Source organism: Cydia fagiglandana, chromosome 14 (genome assembly GCF_963556715.1).
Source record: "Cydia fagiglandana chromosome 14, ilCydFagi1.1, whole genome shotgun sequence".
Classification (NCBI taxonomy): Eukaryota; Metazoa; Arthropoda; class Insecta; order Lepidoptera; family Tortricidae; genus Cydia; species Cydia fagiglandana.
In genome coordinates, this window is record NC_085945.1 from 1742481 (window position 1) to 1765738 (window position 23258).

At 38.9% G+C, this 23258-nt stretch overlaps 1 protein-coding gene across 1 annotated transcript in view; it reads left to right on the top strand.

Annotated features, from left to right (window-relative positions):
- LOC134670636 (uncharacterized) overlaps positions 1-23258 on the top strand; it is a 96759-nt gene that overhangs the window by 61394 nt on the left and 12107 nt on the right. Inside the window, exon 4 of the mRNA XM_063528445.1 lies at positions 10276-10409. Within this exon, the coding sequence (XP_063384515.1) occupies positions 10276-10409 (134 nt within the window). The remainder of the gene's footprint in view (positions 1-10275; positions 10410-23258) is intronic.

A 23258-nucleotide genomic window follows, 5' to 3' on the forward strand; every position in this document is an offset into this window, starting at 1 on the left:
TATTCGCTAAGTTAGCGACGCTAATAACGTCTTCGTAACTTACTTTTTATGCACCTCGCTCGCACTAATATGCCAGTACGAGTGAGATGCAAAGAAAGTAAGTTACACACACGCGCTAGCGAATAAATCAATGTCAAACTCTTGGTAAGCTGGTAAGGCTACTGATCGGGGGTTAGGGTTAGGAGTTAAGGGGTCGGGGATTTAGGGGTCGGGTAATGGTGGTTGAAGGGCGGCTGGTTCAGGGCCGAAGGGTACATGGATCAGGGGTTGATACGCTATGAGGTTGAGTGATCGGGGGGGGGTTGAGGGATTGGGTCAGTGGCGGGGCGGAGGATGGATTTAGTGTAGTGACAGGAATTATAATTTCCCAGACGGACTCGAGAAAATTCCAGATTACATATTTATTAAAGTAAATACACGAATTTAGTGTTAATCATGATGTTGTTTTTCATTCACGCGTCGCGCTATTAACAATGCGTTAAAACTAAAAATGGAAAAATAAAAACTTTTTACAAAAAAAAGAAAACCGACTTCAAAAAGGATGAAATAAAATATTATCCTTTTTAAGTCTATGCGTTACCAACTGATATGTTTGAAGTCGGTGCCAAGCCAAGTAGTAAAGAATACCCGTCAAAAATAATCAGCTTTATGACTATAAATCCCATTAGAAGTGTACCATTAGAACTATTCTAAATGTGTAAGTAATTCTGTCTGCCTCTTTGTCGCCTTTTTATGGCTAAACAATTGAACCGCTTTAGGTGAAATTTGGCAAGAACGTAAATTCTTTGAATTGTTTTATATTTTGAAATGTAGTCCTCTGAATAAGGGACGGGAAATAACTTCAGTTCCAATCCCACGCTTGCGTGCCGACAAACATACGGTACGGACTGTGCCAAGAAGATCGATCGTGATCGTGTGTTCTGAGGTGTCTTCTTAGGTACAGTCGACGTCAAAGAAAGGTATTATACACTTTTGCACCTTACTCCATTGTAATAAGACGAGAAGTGTAAACATATTTTTAACGTCGACTGTACCTACAGAAAGTACGTTCATTGTAAGGCAATCCAACGTACATCCTTATCGAATCGGACTATAATAGTGGTATGCTTCAAAAGTTGGCTTGGCACCGACTTCAAACATATCAGTTGGTAACGCATAGACTTAAAAAGGATAATATTTTATTTCATCCTTTTTGAAGTCGGTTTTCTTTTTTTTGTAAAAAGTTTTTATTGTTTAAGTGTTTGGTTTGAAACGGCGCCAAATCTCGGAGAAAGTATTTTCCTCAAATATGTGGGTCACGAGTACAATAATTATCGGGTCGTTACGATTTATCACAAGCACAAGTCACTACACCGCTGCATCTACATCTGCAGGAAGCCGTACATATGGCGGGTGACAGAAGCCTATGGAAGAGACTGGTCAGCAACATTAGGACATGATGTCACGATCCTCAGCATTGAGGGAACGACTGATGATGATGACGATTTATTATTTATTTATTTATTTAAATTTTATTGCACAGTAAAAGTTGTACAAAAGGCGAACTTAATGCCAGAAGGCATTCTCTACCAGAAGAATAGGCAGATTTGTTGAAGATTTGATGCTCGAAAGAGGAAATAACAGCAAATTACAAACACAGTAAAAGCGCCAATTGCACCATCCCACTCTCTTCTTCTTCTTAGTTACACTCTTGACAGAGTGGTCGTGGCCATTATGTAGACTTTTGAGCGACTTGTTTAACGACACGTCGCCATTCCTCCCGTAGAGCTGCTTTCCGTGAGCATTCGCTTACTGTGGCCGACACACTGGCTTTAATTTTGCCGGTCCATCTCATTGGCGATCTTCCACCATCCTACTAACCCGGGGTTAACCGGTTAAACCGTTAATCCAGTGTCAAATTGGACTGGTAACCATGGTAACTCCAGGTTTAACCAGAGTTAGTGAATGGTGCAAGTCCCTAAGGGCCAATTGCATCATTCACTAACCCGGGGTTAACCGGTTAAACCTGGAGTTACCATGGTTATCAGTACACTGAGAGAAAAGTACAACAAAAATACACTTAGAATTACAAAAATAAACTTAATCCGGAGACAACTAGATCTTGTACCAAACCGAACACTGTACAGACTTGGCAATGACAAAGTGTAAAAATGTCAAGATAGAAAAAGTGACGTAAATAATGATACTTCCATTCCACACTTTGTTCTGTCAGGGCCACTTGCACCATCCCACTAACCCGGGATTAACTGGTTAAAGCTGGAGTTGCCATGGTTACCAGTACAATTTGACACTAAGTTAACGGTTTAACCGTTTAACCCCGGGTTAATGGGATGGTGCAAGTGGGCCTCAAAGTCTGTGTAGTCATGGCAATGGGGTTGAGGTTGGAGTCATTGGAGTGTTTAGCAGATGGCGCCAGCATAGCTTGTCCTGTCATTTTTTTTTGTTTTTTTAATGGAATTTTATGTCCTAGATGCCAGCCCTTTAAGCCAAATCTCATAGTGAAAGGGGCAAGCTATGATGGCGCCATCTATGCAAACCTTTGACAGTTGCCAACCCCATTAGGTGAATTACCTATAATTTTATAGGTTGTTCTACATTCATTTTCACAACATGTACGAACAAGATTATTATCTTTTCTTGTTTTAATATTCGTAACACATTCGCAATACCTACTGTAACCATTAGATGAAAGACGATTTTTATTAAATAAACGCCACTACAGATTATGAACGCATAAAAGCGCCCACGGAACTTGTTCAGTTCATTATTGATATATCTTGTTTATATCTTGGATTTAATATGCTTTCGCACAGCGCATCGTGAACACAGAAAGTACACTGTACGGTGACCTTACTCGTTTTATATTCTTGTTTTCGAACGCAATGTCAATAGCCCCCTCCAGACTATGCGCGTGAATCGCGGGCGAAGCCGCGAACGCGAGTGTGGAGTCGATTTCGCTGTCTGCGAAAATCGACGCCACACTCGCGTTCGCGGCTTCGCGCCGCGATTCGCGCACGAGTGTGGAGGAGGCTAATGACAGAGGATTTAAATTTGTAAACAGCTTAAATGGGTTACCGATCGTAAATCCATGAAAGAAAAAAATAACTGTAACTCTGTAAGTGTAAATTTTTGAAAACCTTACGTGTTACACTGTAGTGCGGACACGATAGTGGATTAAGGAGATTAAGAGTACCTATGTTAAGTAATAAATACACTTATTTATATAGGAAAGTACATATTAGCAAGGGAGAGTTATATATGGGTAAGTAGGTATATTCGAATATAAACTATTCAACAGACTAATCTTTTAAGTCGATATATATTATTATTTAAGTAGCAAGTTGAGCTCATGGTCTTCAATTTGCAGATGACGTATCGTACAAATACCTATTCTCCATGTCACCAAATTCTATTTCAATTCAGAACCCTTTATTAAATCCTCCTAAAATTTTCAAAGTATTTGCAACATGTCCTGCCGGCGTATTATGGATGGCTTTATCCATCTTTATCCACGTGATAAAATAACTGTCTCTTTTTAACACTGTAGATTAAAAAGATACCTAAACCGTTTTATCACGCTGTCAAGTAGACAAGAACGACCATCATGTCCGTACTGCTGACGTTGGAGCGTTCACTACAATGACCCCGCTGTAGCCGCTCTAATCTGTAACAACATAGCTATCTTCTTTCACCACTGAACTATTACGAAACTGTTCTTTCCAATTAATTAACAACAGTTGAAACGGCGCCGAAACGTCAAGATTAATTCAAACAATAGATCACGGCGGGACCTAATGACATCATTTTAACCTCATTCATTTGTTTATTTTTGTGGGACCGATATTCTTTATGTGTTTGGGCTATTTCTTCCTAAGTGACGTCATGTGTTAACATCATTTAGTACGACGAACGAATAGTTGAAATAAATAAAAAATACTTTCACTCATAAATTCTTGTGTCATATAAGATATCAAAGGCGCCATTATTACCAAATTTTTGACTATTTCGGCGTTGAAGTATGCAGTTGCAAATTTATTCTGCCTCATCTCGAATTAACCTCTCGCGTGCCGTGGTTTTTTTTTTTTTGATATTTTCCTCGTACGCGGATCCGCGCTCGCCCATACGAGGGCTTAAAAACCGTTACATTAGAAAATCAGTTTCAACGTATTCTTGCGCGAGAATACGGTGAACAATTAAGTTCTACAGTCTCCATCGCCATACAGCGGGGTAACGCTGCTAGTGTGATGGGGACCTTTGGACACGGCATGGCTCAGAACGGGTTTTAGTTTTTTAAGTTTTATACATACATAATATGTAAAATGTATGAGATAATTAAATATTGTATTTATTTATTGACTTAGCACAAGTGATATAAATAAATAAATAAGTTTTCGAATTTTCGTCCCATGGATGGTTCACGAACTTTCATGCAATATTCGAAATATTGATAACTATTACAGATACAATGCATTCAGTCGATCGATGAAATACCGCAATGTAACGAAAACCGCATGCAATTCCCAGTTCATTATTTATAAGCAGGTATTTAATATATTAGGCAAATTAAAATAATTTAAAGTGTTTTACCCGTCATTTATTAAACTACAACATATTTTTCTCAAAAACCCAAATATTTTCCCGCTCGCGAATCACGCGTTGACTCACCGTCCACGAATACAGATTTTCGGCTTCGCTGTCATATAATAAAGAGTTTGGCCCCGGGCATAGAGATACAATAATATGTATAGAGATGACACGGGGGAGGGGCCAAACGACCGAACGAGATGCACTTTTGGAAATTTAAGTGGGAGTAGCAGAGAAAGCGGTATTATTGCTTGTCCTTGTCACAGTCTTACTTTTTGCTTGTTCCCCATCAAAAATTTAGTATGGTTTATGGTGGGCAACAAATAACCCGACCGAATTACATACATTGTTTTTGGCATTGTTGTCAGGAATGTTAAAACGTGTTTTTAATATTGTCGCTTTGCGTATGTTTTGTCCCTCACGAAGGCACGCGTATAGCTCATCTATGTAATACTAGGTCTATGGCCCCGCCGGGCAGGCGTGGCTCACTCCGCAATTTCGTCGCTTTGCTACAGGTAGCTAAAAGTCCATCCGTTCGACCCCAATTTTGGGGTTTGCCATAAGCCGCGCGTGGCGCTGTCGCCACCTAGCGGCCATATCTGTGCTGATCGTAACAAACGCGTTTTGTTAGAGAGTGAGTCTTCTGTACCTAGAGTACTATTATTTATTCTGTGCCCAGGGCGACAATCGAACAGACTATTTCAATGTTTATAGACGGGTACACACTTTTCATACACTTTTCGTCGGGTAGTTGCACAAATCTCTGTTTTGACATTTTGTTAGGACATCAGTTAGCCGCGTCCACGACCAGTGAAACCTGTCTCGAAACGTCGGTAAATGAAGGTAATAAAATAAATTCGCGATAGACCCGTCTATAAAATGTGAGTTAATATGTGTTCAAAACGCGAAAGTTTTACATATTATATTTCAATGTTGATTAGTACTTCTTCTTCTTTACTTCTATAAAATCTTCTTCCTGTTAGCATGTTGATGGTAAAACCTTTACTAAGTAATAGAAGTTTAATTTAAGTAACTAGATACGATATAGTAAAGATATGTGAGGCCCCACGGATAAAGGTACCTTATGGGGGTTGGCGCTTACGCTATTATTAACGCCGCTACAATATTATTGCGGCGCTATGCGACGTAAGCGCCGGCCGCCATAAGGTACCTTTTTCCGTGGAACGTCACATATCTTCACTATATCATATCTAGTGAATCTCTAATTCATTTCTCGAATCGCGGCGCTAGCCGCCATAGGGTACCTTTTGCAGTGGAACGTCACATATCTTTACTATAGTGAGTGTCTAATTCATTTCCCGAATCGAGCCGAATGTTTGTTGTATGTATCCTATAATAAGAGTTTTATAGACCCGGGCGACAATCAAACAGACGCAGGAACACCTTTATAATCTATTGTGTCTATTTGCGGCCAGCCGGGAATAGCTGGGTGGGAATAGACGGCCTTTAGCGGTGGACTATCTTTATCCGGGTGCCTGCTGTAATAGTACATTATTGTCGAGGCTCGGAAGTAGCTACTTGCAGGCTGAGGATTCGTTTTAAACGGACGACCTTGGGAGTCCGTTTAATTGAATCCGAAGCCATCAAGTAGCCTTCCAGCCGAGTCATATATAGTGCTTTTCTCAAAAATGGTGCAATAAATATAAATATCATAGAAATATTTTACAAAAGCAACGTTCTTACGTATACATTTTCACAGAAACAAGCCCTTGCCGCCTTTTTATAAAAAAAAAAAAATAGAAGTGTATTTTTCTGCCGAAAATACGCCAACCTATTTGAGACAGCTAAATAGTCGCAGTACTAAGCATCTGTTTGGCTGTTTAATGGGGTTGATATGGCTATTTCAAATTTTAAAAAGTTTGGAACTCGACAAATAATGGAATTTGTATGCAACATTGCAGTCCCAAAATCGAGACTGCAATGTTTTTAACTTTTTAATTTTTGACTGACCATAAACTACGCGCTTCGCGGCAAACTCGACTTTGCCGTCTAAAAAATACCTATTTTTTAGACGGCAAAGTCGAGTTTGCCGTCCATTTTTGAGAAAAGAGTAGTTTAACGTATGACTAGTGATTGTAGTAGCGACATCTAATGAGAGCTACGGGAACTTCTTAAAACTCTAATGACATGGAGCAATAAAATAAGCAGGAAAATGAATAAAGGATGACTCACGCTAGACCGGGCCGGGGCCGGGCCGGAGCCTCCGGCGCTTCGTTTTCTATGGAAACCACCACGTGATCACCGATCAGCCGTCGTAGAAAATGACATGTCGGATGCCGAGGCGTCTGTATGTATGTGTTTTTGTATGTTCGCGATAAACTCAAAAACTACTGAACGGATTTTCATGCGGTTTTCACTTATCAATAAAGTGATTCTTGAGGAAGGTTTAGGGCCACTAGCACCATCCCACTAACCCGTGGTTAAGCGGTTAAACCATTAACGTAGTGTCAACTTGTACTGGTAACCATCGGGCACTCCAGGTTTAACCGGTTAACCCCGGGTTGGTGGAATGGTGCAAGTGGGCCTTAGGTGTATAATTTGTTTACCCGTGCGAAGCCGCCGGGTTGCTAGTCATAGATATATCCCAAAATCAGCCAAGTAACCAGAAGACTCAAAGCAAACAGCCAGCACCCAAGGTCCCCCGTCCTATGACGTCATAGTTGCACAAGCCCATGTATTTCTGGCGATAAGCTTCCACTCTGCACTTATTCACCAAGTATTGTATTGGCTGGCAACTCGGATTTTGAAGTTAACTCAAGTTCCATTAACTTTGAGGCTTATATTAACTTATAAGAGAGTAGAAAAATCTTACCAAGTAATTAATACATACATACATATTATCACGCCTATTCCCCGGAGAAGTATAGGCAGATACCACGGATTTCCACTTGCTACGATCCTGACGTAACTCTTTCGCTTCCTTCACTTTCATAACATTACATTACATTGGTATACACCCACTTGCCAGAATTACATTACTTCTCCCTTATATACTCTCTTCTTTCACTCATTCTTTCCACGTGTCCTAACCATCTTAACATTTCTTTCTCAATTTTTAAGTCATTAATATATGTAAATTTTTCATTTAAGTATCTAACACTTGATGGGGTATGGGGAACATTTGTAGGAACTCTAATACCGTTTCTCTTGCCCCCTGCAAAATAAAGTGACCCTCTGTCCCTATCTCCCTTCTTCTTATTCTATCTAGAATCCGTTATCCCGGCCCTTGCCAGGGTCCGCTTTCCTACTTGCTTTCTTCCACTTTGCGCGATCCTGGGCGTCGTCTCATGTGAGCCCGTTCACGCTCATATCTGCTTTCACGACATCGAGCCATCGCTTTTTTGGTCCGCCTTGTGGTCCCAGTGTTCCTCTGAGTGAAAAAAGGAAAAGTGACCCTCCAGTGCCCGAGGCCAGTATATAAATTAAACTGGTCTGCCTGTAGCCATATGTTCATTAAGATTTATGAATAACTGTACTGTTTACCCACTGTCTCGCCTCTCGCGGCGATATTTACAAAATACCGCCGCCCGTACAATATTGCCTGTTGCTAATATTACGCGATTGATGGCCAATGCCGGCCCACTTTGTTGAGTAGTGAGTTGTTAGAGAAAAAACGCATGAAAAAGCGATGGTAAGCAAAGCCACACAGATTATATTTGAGAATGGTCTCACCATGACTGAATAGGAGATAGGACATTTAGTAGTATGTTTGTATCGCAATGTTTTTGTTATATTGTTTATACATATATAAATTTACTTGTAGTTCTGCAGTGACTTGGTGTATACTTCCGGAAGCCGGTGTTGCTCGAAGGTGTATACTGTCATGCTGTGTAACTTATTTGAATAATAAAATAAAAATAAAATAGAGTTAGACCAAGAAAAGTGCAGCAATTTTGATGGCCCACGCAGTGCAAGTGTCAAATAAGTACGTCATAATTTCATAGAAGATTGATGTTTAAAATAACACTTGGTCTAACTTTAGGACTAATAAGCCCAGCCCAGCTCTGCCCACTGATGAAGTCACTCCTAAGAGCAGAAAAAATCGCTCTCTATTAAAAATTCGGTCAGGATCCTTAACATACACAGTCAAAACGTAAATGATAAATTTATAGTTCATGAAGCTCTAGAACCATAGATAAACAATGATAACCTACAGTCATCTGCAATAGTATGTTACTCTTCGAAGGCCGCAAAAATATCTAACACGATCTTATTTGTAGAGACCTAAGAGCGTGTCACATATATTTGCGGCGTTCGAAGAGTAAGATATACTGTACAGTCACCTGCATTAATATGTTACTCTTCGAAGGCCGCCAAAATATGTGACACGGTCTTCGACAAATAAGATCGTGTCAGATATTTTTGCGGCCTTCGTTGTGTAACTTATTATTGCAGGTGACTGTACAATCACAAAAAACAGGAATTATTGTCTGGCGCGTCCAACATTAATCGTAAAATAGCAATCGTTTAGTATCATGTCGCGAAATTTAGTGTCCCCGGCTAATTCGCGAAGCTTGGAACCCGTCCAGGGAATAACTCATAGTTTTGACCAAGGTCGGCGATTTGATGCGAGTTGACAATGAAGCTGAACCTATCAATTTTATTGAAATAAAAGCGACATACATTTTTTTGCAAAATTGCAATTACTCCACTTTAGTGTAATATGTTACTAGTGCTTACTATTATTGTTGTTATTATTTTCAAATGTTGTTTATTCTATTGTATTTCAAACACAATCTTGTAATGTTGATGAATAAATATGATATGATATGATAGTAATACGGTGGGTGGATGTAGGGTGCTACTATAGTCTAAAGTAGAGATGCACCGGATATTCGGTATCCGGCCTATCCAGCCATGACTTTCATATCCGGCCGGATACCGGAGTGTCCTACTATCCGGCCGGATACCGGATAGTAAAATTGCTTGATTTCGGAGTAAACTAATTAGATTTAAGAAACAGTCTTGATCATAATCGTACTTGTTTATTATTTTAAAGCAATTTAATCATTCCACTGACTTTCACGCGCAACATCATCACACAAATAAATGCCCATATACACATATATACAAGCCCTGGTAAGGGCATTTATTTGTGTGATGATGATGATGAACACCCAAATAGATGCCCTTACCAAGATTCGCACCTGGGACCTCCTGCTTCATACTCTTCATAGGCAGGGTCACTATCAACTAGGCTACGAGGCCGTTTCATTGATAGATTGATAGATCACAATTTTTAATAATAAAAAAAAAAAAAAAAAAAACTAAAACTAAATATTTTCGAAATTAATTTCTTTAGGTATATTTTACAAAAATTAATTCAACGGAGAAGCCCAAACTTAGTATGTTTTGAAAATTATTTTTATTTTGTTGAATGCAAGTGACGGAAATATAATAATGTGATATATTTTTAGAACCGGCTTAAAATGCCCTTTCATTTAATACCACACACGATAGGTTTCTGAACATTTTTTTTCCATACAAAAAAATTATGACGTCCTAACTCCTTTCCGTTTGTTTCTTTTTTTTTGGTGCTACGGGTCAAATTGATTCAAATGGCCTAAAGATTAATCGTGCCGATTTTCATACCTTTATCACCATTTGCAGCTGATTCCCGAATTTCGGGCTGTACCGCTATCACTATTAATAGTTGGTCGTCGTCCACAGAGTCTTCGACGGGCAGCGTGTTCGGCGTGTCGTTAGCGCAATGCGTGGAAGCGGAGCGGGCGCTACGGCGGCAGCAGCACGGGGGCTCCAGGGCGTCGCTGGCGTCCTTAGGAGCAATTGAAAAGGGGGACGATGTAAGTGCATCCTTATTATATTCATCGCACTCTATAGAACTTAAATGGTCACGCACTCTGCGGTTTAAGAGTTCCTCCCCCAGGAGCTCCGAATGAGTTCCCTGCCGAGGGTCTCTCGGGGGCGTAAGCAATACCGTCTTTACCATAAGAGCACACAGGGCCCATGCGCTCAAGGCCCCCATCGTCAGGGGGCCCCGAAGGACAGACAGTAACAGTATATTTGATTGCTAATAGTAAATAGAAGATCATATTATAACAATGTTTTGTACGGAACACTAAAAATGATAGTTTATTTAATTTGCTTTATTTACTTTCCAAAAGGGCCCCAATTCTTGACTGCTCAAGGGCCCCAGTATAGTTTAAGACGGCATTGGGTATAAGTACCTACATTATAGGCTTTTTGAAAAAAGGAGTGCACAGGTTTTTAAAGGATCTTTATATTCTTTATCATGCAAATAACACCCCCTGGAGTTGCAGGCGTGTTGGACTTACAGCTGCTACTGATAAGATTGATTTGTGTAAGATTGTCCCATTATTTTAATTTAATTTATAAAACCGAATAACTAAAAGGATCTATCTCTGAATCCCTAAAGTATTTTCTCCTATCTTTGCATTCCTTAATATTGTTTGTCATAATGATCAGTTGTCCTAACACTAAAAACCCTAATTTTGGTTTCCCTAATTATTGATTACTTATCCTAATGTTATTAAGCATATTTTCTTTTTTGCGAGGGTCGCAGTTCTAACCCTAACCTAACCTTTTGTGGCAGCAAGTTCTAAAACCTAGCCATTTTTCAAAACCTTACATTATGGAAAATAATCGTTATGACAATTGATTGTTAGAGCATGTGCCCATTAGGACAAACCAGTTAGGGCAAGTGACTTTAGGACAAACGTTGTTAGGGATTCAGAATGACACCCTGTTGAACTTACTGCTGCTTCTGATTAGATTGATTTGTGTAAGATTGTCCCATTATTTTAATTTAATTTATAAAGCCGAATAACTAAAATCACTCGGTATGTGCAATGCAATGCAAGACAGGTCCAGGTGCCTTCACGTCATAGTTACGTGTCTTGGCCGCAAACGCACAGACTATTTTTGCCACAACCTAATGCCAAACCGCACTCACATATACACGACCAGCAGAACAAGACCTCCTGCACCTCCTTACCTTTGACAAAATTTAAAGTAGCTCGGGTTTTACTATGATACAGCAGGGGTCTTGGTTAACTGGTGTCTCGACTAGACGAGGTAAGATCAGAAAATAGATGCATATACCGATTGATATCATTTTAATTCGTCAAAGTCGTCTATTGATAGTATTTTTTCTATTTGTGGATGTCTTGTGATGTTATCAAACATTTTTATGGGCGTTCTGTCTGCGTTCCCATGTGTTAGCTATAACCTATAATCGTCATGAGACTTATCACGATTTATTTTTGGATGTGTTTAATTTCACAACAATTGTTTAAGTATAATAATCAACAGGAAATGGATCTTATTTAGGTTCTATGATATTTTAAAAGTACTTATGTATCGAAACAGAACGGCTTAACTACGTCGACAAACGCCAAACGATAAGAGAAATATTATGGGGACGACAGATGCAGAGAAGAAACGTGACGTGAATATTTGCATGCATAACTTAACCTTTAAATGCATAGTGTAGTATGCAGCCTACTCAAAAAACATCTAATTTTATTCATAATAAGAAAAACCTATATATGTCTATTTATATATTATTATTATTATTTCAATAGTAAAACTAATCCGTTTTCCGATTTTTTATATAAATTTACGCAATATTTTAATTTACAAAATCACATACCATAAATCCAGAATTTGATGATTTTTGGTATGTGATTTTGGATGTTATTTTGGGGTTTGTAATTATTTTATATTTAAAAAATATCATAGGTGTATCACAAATAGTGTACCTTTCTGATGATAGTAGGATTTATCATATATCTCTTACTGAAAATTATATATTTACATAAATATGATTTAGCCTATGCAACTTCTAACACTGATTTCGCAGTGAAAATCAATGTTATAATTTTTTTACTATTTTCCCATAATCAGCAAACAATTACGTAACACATATATTAATTTCGTACAAAAAGAAAAAATCATGCATTTAAGGGTTAAGTGTTTCGATTGGCGTTTTTAACGATTGTCATCTTGGCTAGGCCACGCCCACTTTCTCAGAAATCTATAGTTAAGTAACAGCATTAAGTAGCGTTTGTGTCTATGCCAGGCAACATCTCCTGTTATGTATGTATGTAAACACTATTGTACATAAGACAGGTTAAGATACAATTAAACAGATGGTATACAATGTACAAAGGCGAACTGACCCTCATCCCGATATTTGTTCGCTATCGACATTAGGTTATTGTGGAAATTTTCAGAAACTGAATTGCCACTAAGGGTAACATTCCATTTCTAACCGCAGCTGCATTACTGTCAATTTTATTATGGAAATTGACAATGACAGCGACGCGTTCAGTACCGGTAGTGCAGCTGCGGTTAGAAATGGAATGTTACCATAAGAGACAAGTGCTGGTCAATCTGATCATCCATCAGCTAGATTGGTGAAATGATGGGTGATACCTAACATTTGCTCAATTCCGGTCACTCCCGCATAAGGGCACCCCCACATCTGGCGTCTTTCGAGCGTCGGCGTCTGTCGGCGTCGGTCCAGCGCTATGGAAAATGACGTCGCTGCGCAGTTGCGTCGACGCTGCGTCGACGTTGCGTCGACGTCGGCCATAGAATTGTAGACGCCGACGCTCGAAAGACGCCAGATGTGGGGGGGGGGCCTAAAGCCCGTCACAGACGGAGCGATAATATACCAAAGGCATCTTAGTTACGTAGGTAGGTTCTGTTTGACAGAGTCCACACACGAAGCTATAAGATACTTATATTTTGGTATATTACGATATCTTAAAGCATGGCATGTAAAGATACCTTAAGATGTTATAGCTCGGTATATTACGATATATTTTGGTATATTTCGTCTTTCTCAGAATGTAGACCTGGTGCTAAACAAAGAGTGATATATATTTTGGTATCGTTGTCGTGTGTGGCGCTTAGCTATACTAAGTATACCTTACGGCATTTTAATCTTAAGGTATCTTCTTCTTCTTTCAATTTAAGAGCTGGGCTCTTGTCAGCGCAGCGTGATGAAGTTGTTTCCACCTTGGTCGGTCCGAAGCCAGCCCTTAAGTGTCCGGGTACGACACGACCCCTACATGCTCCTTTACTTGGCTCATATAACTTTTCCTTGGTCTTCCCCTCCCTCTATGATGTTTCTGATGAAGTGGTCGTGTCGTAGCAGGTGGCCTATCATTCTTCCTAAGGTATCTTACGGTGTATTAATGTATATTATCGCTCGGCTTAAGATTAGCTCATGATCGACTCAAATTTACTTGAACACCTCGTTGGCGATATCATCACCAATAAATAAATATCCTTGCATCAGTGTGGATGAACCGTTAATCCCGCCACGCAGTCGCACGCGCCGGTTATTTGCGTTCCCATTGGGCAATAACCAATGACAAAATATCGGGTGACGCGCGAGCGACGTCAGCAAGGGCTTGTCGTGTCACGGTGATAAATGATATACGCTGCAAGATGGTTGGATGGTTGTGAATATTCTTAAAGGCGCTTGGTAAAAGCTAGGTATGATTTTTGGAGCAGAAAAAATCCTTCATGATCTCTCTCTTCTTGATCGGGTCACTCTTGACAGGGCGGTCCTTCATGATACTGACACTTTAAACCAGTAATGTCACCGCACACATGCTCCCTTGTGTATTCAGTCCCTATAGGCCCCATGCATGAACTATAGGAGGCAGCATAGGAGTCGTCAGATTTTTAACGCGAGGCATAAATCTGTCGTTTATGCTTCCGATGTAGCCCACAAGATGGCAGAACCTATTATGCACAAAGAAACGTATCGATGAGAATGGTAGATGGTAGCTTTTGTACATGTGAACATATGTTTCCGATTCAGGTCACAAGATGGCAGGCTAACCCTCCAACGCGCACGGCCCCTATTAGGTTTACCACCTTATGGCCTGAATTTAAAAGGAAAACTTGACATTTACAGTTCGGGCCTCGAAAACCGGGTTCCTGTGCTCCCCATTATGATTCACGCATTCCCTATAAATGTCAAGATAAGACAAAAAGGCGCACCATATTCGAACCCTCAAAGCTGGGTTTAAAGCCCCCTCCAGACTATGTGCGTGAATCGCGCCGCGACGTCGCGGAGCGAACATATCGCGAAGTTGACGTATGACTCCACACTCGCACACTTCACGGTGATTTCGCAGTTTGGTTTGCGGCAAGATGGCGGAAAAGCATCAGCTGATCGAGTTTAACTGTTAGTTATCTATGGCATCATACGTGATTTAGCTGTTTTTCCATTTAGTTTTCTCGTTAAACCGTAAAATATAGCTGCTTAATATAATATAATCATAATATAATTCATATTTATCTTGCCACAGAGGAGCCAAAATATTGTGTAATGTGGAGTCTTGCAAGTTCGCGCTTCGCGTCTCCTTTGACGCGGGCCGAAATACCGACAAAAAACGGAGAACAAGGCGCGAAGGCGTGAACAATCTGCGAAATCGACGCCACACTTGCGTTCGCGGCTTCGCCCGCGATTCACGCGCATAGTCTGGAGGGGGCTTTAGGCTGGCTGGATAGTTTATTGACACGGGGGCTATAACCGCGAAAATCGAAGTTCGCAAATTGCGTGCATCTTTCTCTGTCAATTAAGCCTTCATTGGAGTAAAAGAGAAAGATCCCCGCAATTTGAGAATTTCGGTTTTTGCGGTATCCTCCCTGTAGGTACGGATATGATGGTTAACATTTTAACCCCTCTTATGCTTAGACACGGATCCGTGCGTGGGATTTTAAACCTATTGTTTTAAATATCAAGGTCTGTTTTAAATTATCATACCTATTTGACAGGCAGCATACGAGGGATTAATCCATTTTTGGAATGGTTTTCTGCTAGAGTTAGATCAAGATAAGTCTGTAACGATTTTGATAGCACTCGCAGTGCAAGTGCTATTTTAAACTTCTATGAAATTATGACTTGCACTGCGTATGCTATCAAAATCGTTACAGACTTTTGTTAGTCTAACTCTATCGTGCTTTCACACAGTCTCTAAATGTCGAATTTCACGAAAATACTAAAAAAAATAACTAACACACAGGCAAATACTAAAAATTAAAAAAAAAAAAACAAATATGTACACGTATCTAATGTCATAAGTAAAATAAAATATTATTAAATTTTCTTAAGAGATGTATAGGGGTTTCAAAAGTTGAAGTAGATAATTGGTAGATTCATTAAAAACAAGAAAAAATAGACATAATCCGAGATTTCATTCAAGCAAGCATGAAGCCCCGACGTTCTTAGTATTAATGATTTACTAAAGTACCTACTTATGGGCCCGATTCGGATTTTGAAATAGACATCTATTGGATATCTTTTAGACATCACTAAGATACGATAAGGATATGTTTAAGATCTAATCTGTCAAAATTTGACATTTGCGCGATTCTGGAGATACTCTTGAACGATTTCCACAGGATATGACTTAGAGATCCAATTCACATCTAATAGATATCTTACTCTATCTAACGTAAAAGTGACATTGTTTGCCCGAATTGCGCTGCAAAAGAGAACTAGTTGATATCTAAACTATAACGTATCTAGAATGGATCTTGTACGTGTCGTCTCTTGTGAATATCTTGAAGTTCGAATACGGCAGTATGTCTAGTACATTTATTACCCACCTACGCACGCAAAGAATGCTCCAGTTCAAGAATATGACTGGTATTCACGTGAATATGCAGTTGCTATTTCTATGTGACAATTTGTGGAAAATGTCCGTATTGCCGAAAGGCCATAGTCTAGTCAATGAGTGCTAAATAATTATAGTCAATATTCAGTAGTATATTTAATGCATCATGTTGTTACATGGTGTTCCATGATACATTAAATATACTACTGAATACTGAAGCAGTGGTGGCCGAGTGGATATGACGCCCGACTTTCAATCCGGAGGTCGCGGGTTCAAATCCCGGCTCGTACCAATGAGTTTTTCGGAACTTATGTACGAAATATCATTTGATATTTACCACTAGTTTTTCGGTGAAGGAAAACATCGTGAGGAAACCTGCATACATCTGCGAAGAAATTCAAAGGTGTATGTCAAGTCCCCATCCGCATTGGGCTAGCGTGGGGACTATAGCCCAAGCCCTCTCGCGCATGAGAGGAGGCCAGTGCTCAGCAGTGGGACGTATATAGGCTGAAATGATGATGATGATGATGATGACTGAATACTGACTATAATTCTTTAGCACTCATTGACTAGACTATGGCCTTTCGGCATCCGGACACACACACACACATACCACACACAACACACATATATCTATTACATTTCTAGACCAAACATAAACCATTATATGGCATAGCAACCGTATATTACATACCTACAGCTAAATCTTGTATCTAACAGTCTACAGAATACAATTATTGATTTTCAGTTATTATGATTTATTAGGGTTCCGTACCTCAAAAAGAAAAAACGGAACCCTTATAGGATCACTCGTGCGTCTGTCTATCTATCCGTCTGTCTCAGTGTATTTTCTCGGAAACTACTGGACCAATTAAGTTGAAATTTGGTACACATATGTAAATCAGTGACCCAAAGACGGACACATTTTTTTTATAATTTTAAAATACATAGGTTCGTAGTTATTTAAGAAAATAGCCAAAAAATGACCATCCCCCCCTTTTGTATTCGAAACTACTGGGCTTACAATTTCGAAAAAAATACTCACAATATTTCTTTACCTATAGATGTCAGGAAGACCTATTAGAAATGTGCAGTCAAGCGTGAGTCGGACTTATGTACGGAACCCTAGAAACGCGAGTCCTACTCGCACTTGGCCGGTTTTTTTTATGCATTAAGATTTAACAAGTGCTTTTGCACTTTGTGTCTATTTACCCACCATAAATAATAAATAAATAAATAAATATTATAGGACATTTTTACACAAATTGCCCCACGGTAAGCTCAAGAAGGCTGGTGTTGTGGGTACTCAAGAACGATATATATAATATATAAATACTTACATATATATATACAAAACAACCACGACTCGAGAACAAATATCTGTATCATCATACATATAAATAAATGCCCTTACCAGGATTCGAACCAATCGGCTTCATAGGCAGGGTCACTACCCTTTAGGCCAGACTGGTCGTCGAATAATATTTTATTATATTCTAAACGGGGAAGATAGACACACCCGCATCTCCATTGATCGGTGTATCCATTGCTTTGTTGGCTCGTATATTTTACTGCACCATTATTATTTATTGGCCGGCACTAAGCGGCTGTAATTGAGAGCTAAGCGGTAACTGCAGCATTTCTGGCCTAGAGAGCAAAGCGGATACTTTGGGTTTAGTTCTAGTTAACGCTGACATTTCGGTACGCTTACTCATTACAAGGTGGCCCAAAAATACTTATATGTTGACCATTTTTAAAGTAACTGTTGATAATAGGTATAAACAAAAGTTTGTGTTTTTGTATCAAGCTACAGGAGATGAAAGATAATAAATCCGTTTTGTTTCAGTAAAATAATTGTAGTTTTAATTTTTAATGACTTTTATAAAAGATTTGTAAAAAAATTATTCCTAAAAAAATTTGTCACCGTAATTTTTGAGCCACCCCTGTGTGTAACATTAAGATTATTTATATGCATTAATTATTCTAAGCTAGGTGTATTTGACCGAAATATTTAATAACATAATTTGATTCGTTCCCTAAATATTTTAAGCATAAACTCTTTCAGTTGCTTTAATATTATTACGAGATCAATTTTTAAATTACTAATTTAATAAGTGTTTTTTCTAATATTTACAACGATATTTAAAAAGATAAGAAGACGCTTTTACTGGAACAAGTACTCATTGCTTCTAATAATGAGCACAAAGTCCTGAATTTCGTCGACTAGTATCATCAATTTTGCATTATTTCGACTTTTCTTGTAAGAGCGCTCTTAAAGGTAGGTAATACCCAAAGATTGGGGTGATGAACGAAACTATTCATCTGCATTTAGGATTCACGTCACCACGCCACTGAGACTCGCTGAATACATTTCAAAAGCAATCAACTAAGCTTCAATCATCCCAGAACATTAAACGTGCGAATCAACAGCCGGGGGCCGATTCGGCTTAAATTATTGGACAACTGATTTGACATGATTTACACCATTATAAATAATGCAATATGAATGACATTAAATTAAAATTTTGTTTATTATAAAGTACAAGTAAATTAAAAAATATTTATTTAAAGTAAAGTATAATTATTATAGATTTTTAGCAATTTTTAAGTTTAACACTTTAAACTCTCGCGTTTTGTACACATATTCAATTACACAAACGGGTCTACCGCGATATAATTTCATTGTTTTTACCTTTAATTCCGACGTTTCAGCTGAGTTACACCAGCTGTGGTCACGGAAAGACTGACGTCCCAACAAATGTCAACGGAGATATTAATAAAACAACACTAAACTACCCAAAATTAAACTTTAACGGGTAGCTGCAATTTCTTTGTCTACCCCGAACATTTTTATAAACTAATTTCGGGTAGTTTAGTGTTGTTTTATTAATATCTCCGTTGACATTTGTTGGGACGTCAGTCTTTCCGTGACCACAGCTGGTGCAACTCAGCTGAAACGTCGGAATTAAAGGTAAAAACAATGAAATTATATCGCGGTAGACCCGTTTGTGTAATTGAATTTTTAAGTTTAATAATGTATTAATTAATAAAATGAGGAGACCCGTAGACGAACTAAAGTCACCGACATAGCCCACCGGATTAGCAAGCTGAAGTGGCAATGGGCAGGCCACATTGCACGCAGAGAAGATGGCCGATGGGGTCGAAAAGTGCTCGAGTGGAGACCACGGACTAGCAAGCGCAGCGTAGGACGTCCACCCACAAGATGGACAGACGATCTTGTTAAGGTCGCCGGAAGACGCTGGATGCGGGTCGCTTCCAAGTTCCAACCGGCACGTATGGAGGTCCAAGGGGGAGGCCTATGTTCAGCAGTGGACGTCTTATGGCTGAGATGATGATGATGATGAATGTATTAATTATTTGTAAATACCACCATTAAGCAGTACCATTAAGTAGTATTAAAATTATTGTAATGCCCTAACGGGGTATCATGTACCTACTTCATAAAGTTTTACATTGTAGATAAAGGTTCATACATTTATAACAAGAGATTCTTGCGTTTACGAAGTACAGTACACTTCTCACAAAAAACGATATAAAATTGTTAGTCAGAATCGGCCGCGGAGTCATTAAACTATCAATACGCAGTCTAGACCTGGAAGCTGTCATGTCCATCGATACTGCGTCGCGTCTACCGACTCGTCTGGTCGGACCTGGTTATGTCATGCGGTCTGTGATTCAAACGGAGTCAGTGACCTGGCTCATTTGTGCTGGTTTAATCGGTGTATTCGGCATTCACACTGTAATTTTAAAAGGTATTTAAAATTATACTTTTTTTTATAAAAATAAAGACGGAGATGGCGGGACGACTTAGACACCTTCATTAATAACTGGCCGGAAAAAGCTCAACAACTGGAGTCGTCGAAATCAAAGGGATTACCCCGAATATATCAAACGACCGTTCTAGCAAATGAGTCTATGTTATTAATATCATCATTTGGATCATCAGCTCAGGTGATCTTAATCATGCTATGATCTGTCTTTTATACATCATACATGAGCAGTATCTATTTGCATGACTATGAGTTCTCTATTGACATGAAGGGAGAGGTCTAATAGAACTTCAGATAAGATAAGATAAAAGATTTTTATTCGTGACGATCACAAAACATGTACGAACATGTACAGACAACAACAGCAAGAAAAGAAGAGAACAATAAGTGTGCATCACGAAATGGACCCAACTCAGCATAATGCTAGCTATAAAGCCAGCGCTGGGCTTCCGTAGGGCCCATTCGGTGATGCCACGACAGATAACACAAAAAGATACATTTTAAAATATTGCAAGAGGTACACAGAATAAATAATTAAGAAAGAAGAGAATACAACTATTTATACAAGAAAACTAATTAAGAAAACACACAAAACAAAATGAAAAGAAAAGCATAAATATAGACAAAAAAATTATGGTAGACGGCGTAAAATTATGAACGCGACCATACCATGCGTCAACGCTTACCTGCAGCTGCTAGCGCCAGCGGCGACTTTCATGAGACTTTCATGTTTTCGTTAGGGACACCCATGGAGCATTATTCTCACAGAGCTAAAAAATACGCCTCTTCTACAGTCAGAATTCGCGAACATTCCATAAAACACGCCAGCCTCGCAGGTGGTCCAGAATCAAAATGTTTACAGAAGCATACGTGATCAAATTCACGTGCTCCCAAAAAACAAGCGATAAACCCAATGCGATTATGACATAGAGACTAGTGTTCGAGGTAACAGTCGACGTCAATGCTTCGCTCCTGCTCTTGGGCGTGCTATATCACGTGGGTTGGAAGGAAAATGAAAATGAAAATGAAAAATGATTTATTGGTTACACAATAATACTTTTTAACTAGAACTACAACAAGAACCTTCTTTTAAGTAAACAAATACTTGAGCCAGAAGGCTCCGCTCTTCCATTTGTTACAAAGATTTACCATAATTCTCTAAGTCTTAATCTTATACTTAATATAGGGTAAGATACTTTAAATTAAAAACTAAATCAAATTTTAATACAATTTACCATGCATTTTGACAAATTTCTAATTAATAAGCGTGTGTGCGTATGCGTGCTAGTGTGTGTGTGTGCGTGTGTGTGTGTGTGTGTGTGTGTGTGTGTGTGTTCATGTGTCTATGTGTTGTTTTTATTATTTATTTTATTTATTTAATTTTATAGCAAGATAGATTCAATTTCTTTGTATGTTAAAATTTTTTGCCATTCAGTAACGATTTTTTTACAGTCATATACTTAGTTGCTGTGGGTAGATATCGAGTAGCTCGTTTATGGTGTTATATAGCTTAGCAGATTGATGGTAGAACTGTCTTTTGGCAAATTTAGAGTTTGTTAGAGGCACTGGTGCAGCTTTGCGCTTTCTCCTACGAGTTACTGCACTAGTATTGTACTTTATTGTTGTGTGTAATTTTGTGACACATCCTAGAATATAAAGCTTTCTTATAGATAATAAATTACATTCTTTGTACAACTCGTCAGTCGGATATCTGTACGGCTTAGAAAATATTACTTTGAGCAGACATCTTTGGGCTCTTTCGACCTGTAAGAATTTGGTTTTGTTGGCTCCACCCCAGATGGGAACACAGTACGTCACAACTGACTGGGCAAGTGAGACATATATTTGGGTGAGTAATTGTGTAGACGCAACATGTTTAAGGATTTTGAACAGCCAAATGAGCTTCCTGATCCTTCCGTTTAGGTATTCGATATGGTTATGCCAGGAGAGCCGCTGGTCTAAGAAAACTCCCAGATATTTAGTAGAGGAGACCTTTTGAATAATTTGACAGGTACATATCTGAGTGTTATCTAGATTACATGTGTGTATTTTTATTTTAAGATCAATAGGTGGCTGTGTGTTCGCATACTTTGAAAAACATATATAATTAGTTTTATCGCTGTTAAGAGTTAGTAAGTAAGGAGATGGGTATAATACGAGTTAAGGTGTGTTGTGAATCGGCCTGCTCTAGACGTTGATGGTCTCGACTGGTATATTCGACTAGATTCAACAGATCTATCAAATTAAGCAAAATTTCTCAGTTTAGGCTACATACAATGTTTTTGTGCCACAAAAAGATGTTACAATGTTGTACCTAAATCTAGAGAAAATTGTACTAGACATTCCATTGGCCTGTTATTGCCAATACCTTCCACTCCACATCTTACAAATCAATTCTCTCGGCAAAAACTTACAATGTATTGATTCTGATATAAACAGTTGAAGTATCACGCTCCTAACGGGTTCTGTATGCTTCTCCCGGCAAGAACTCTTTAAACCCACCACGCAGAATCCAAGTAGAAACGTGTCTGCGTAGCATATTAACACCATAACTAGTCCGCATACAATAATACTACCTTAATACCTTACTTAACTCTCCTAAAAGTATAAGTGTGGTGATCATAGTCGTGGGTTAAATCTCAGTTGGGCAATAGAGTAGAAAAAAGTTCTCGAAAAAAGTGCAAAAAGATGACTAAAATTCGGTCAGTATCCTTATCAAAAACAAACAAAATGTTGGTGACGTCTCAAATACCAAGGGTCCCGAACACCTATCCCATGACGTCGCACTGACGTTACGCGTGTCCGGTTACCTGCCCGGCCTTCTATCGCTTTCATTAAGGCCACGATAAAATTATCGTATGACGCGTCTCACACGTTACGCCTATCCCGATATCTATTCGGACGAAAATAACTGTAAGATGTTAACGCCCATTCCTGAGTCCGTCCGTGAACTTTGTGTTTCGTGTGTACGGAGGATGGTCCGTTTGAGTTTTGTTGTGTGCCTTTGGGTACTACCACCAAGAGCCAAATCGAAAAAAAAGGCAACAGATTTTTTTTGCGTCTTAGCTATTAAGTTGTATTGTAAAATAAAGTATTTATTTCTTATTTATTTCTGATTATAAGTAGATACTTAATAGTACATTGTGCAACATGCGGCGTAAGTTAAATATTGCAAATGAGAGTAATTTAAATCGCTCCGGCAAGCCGTCGTGATTTAACTTACTCTCGTTTGCAATAT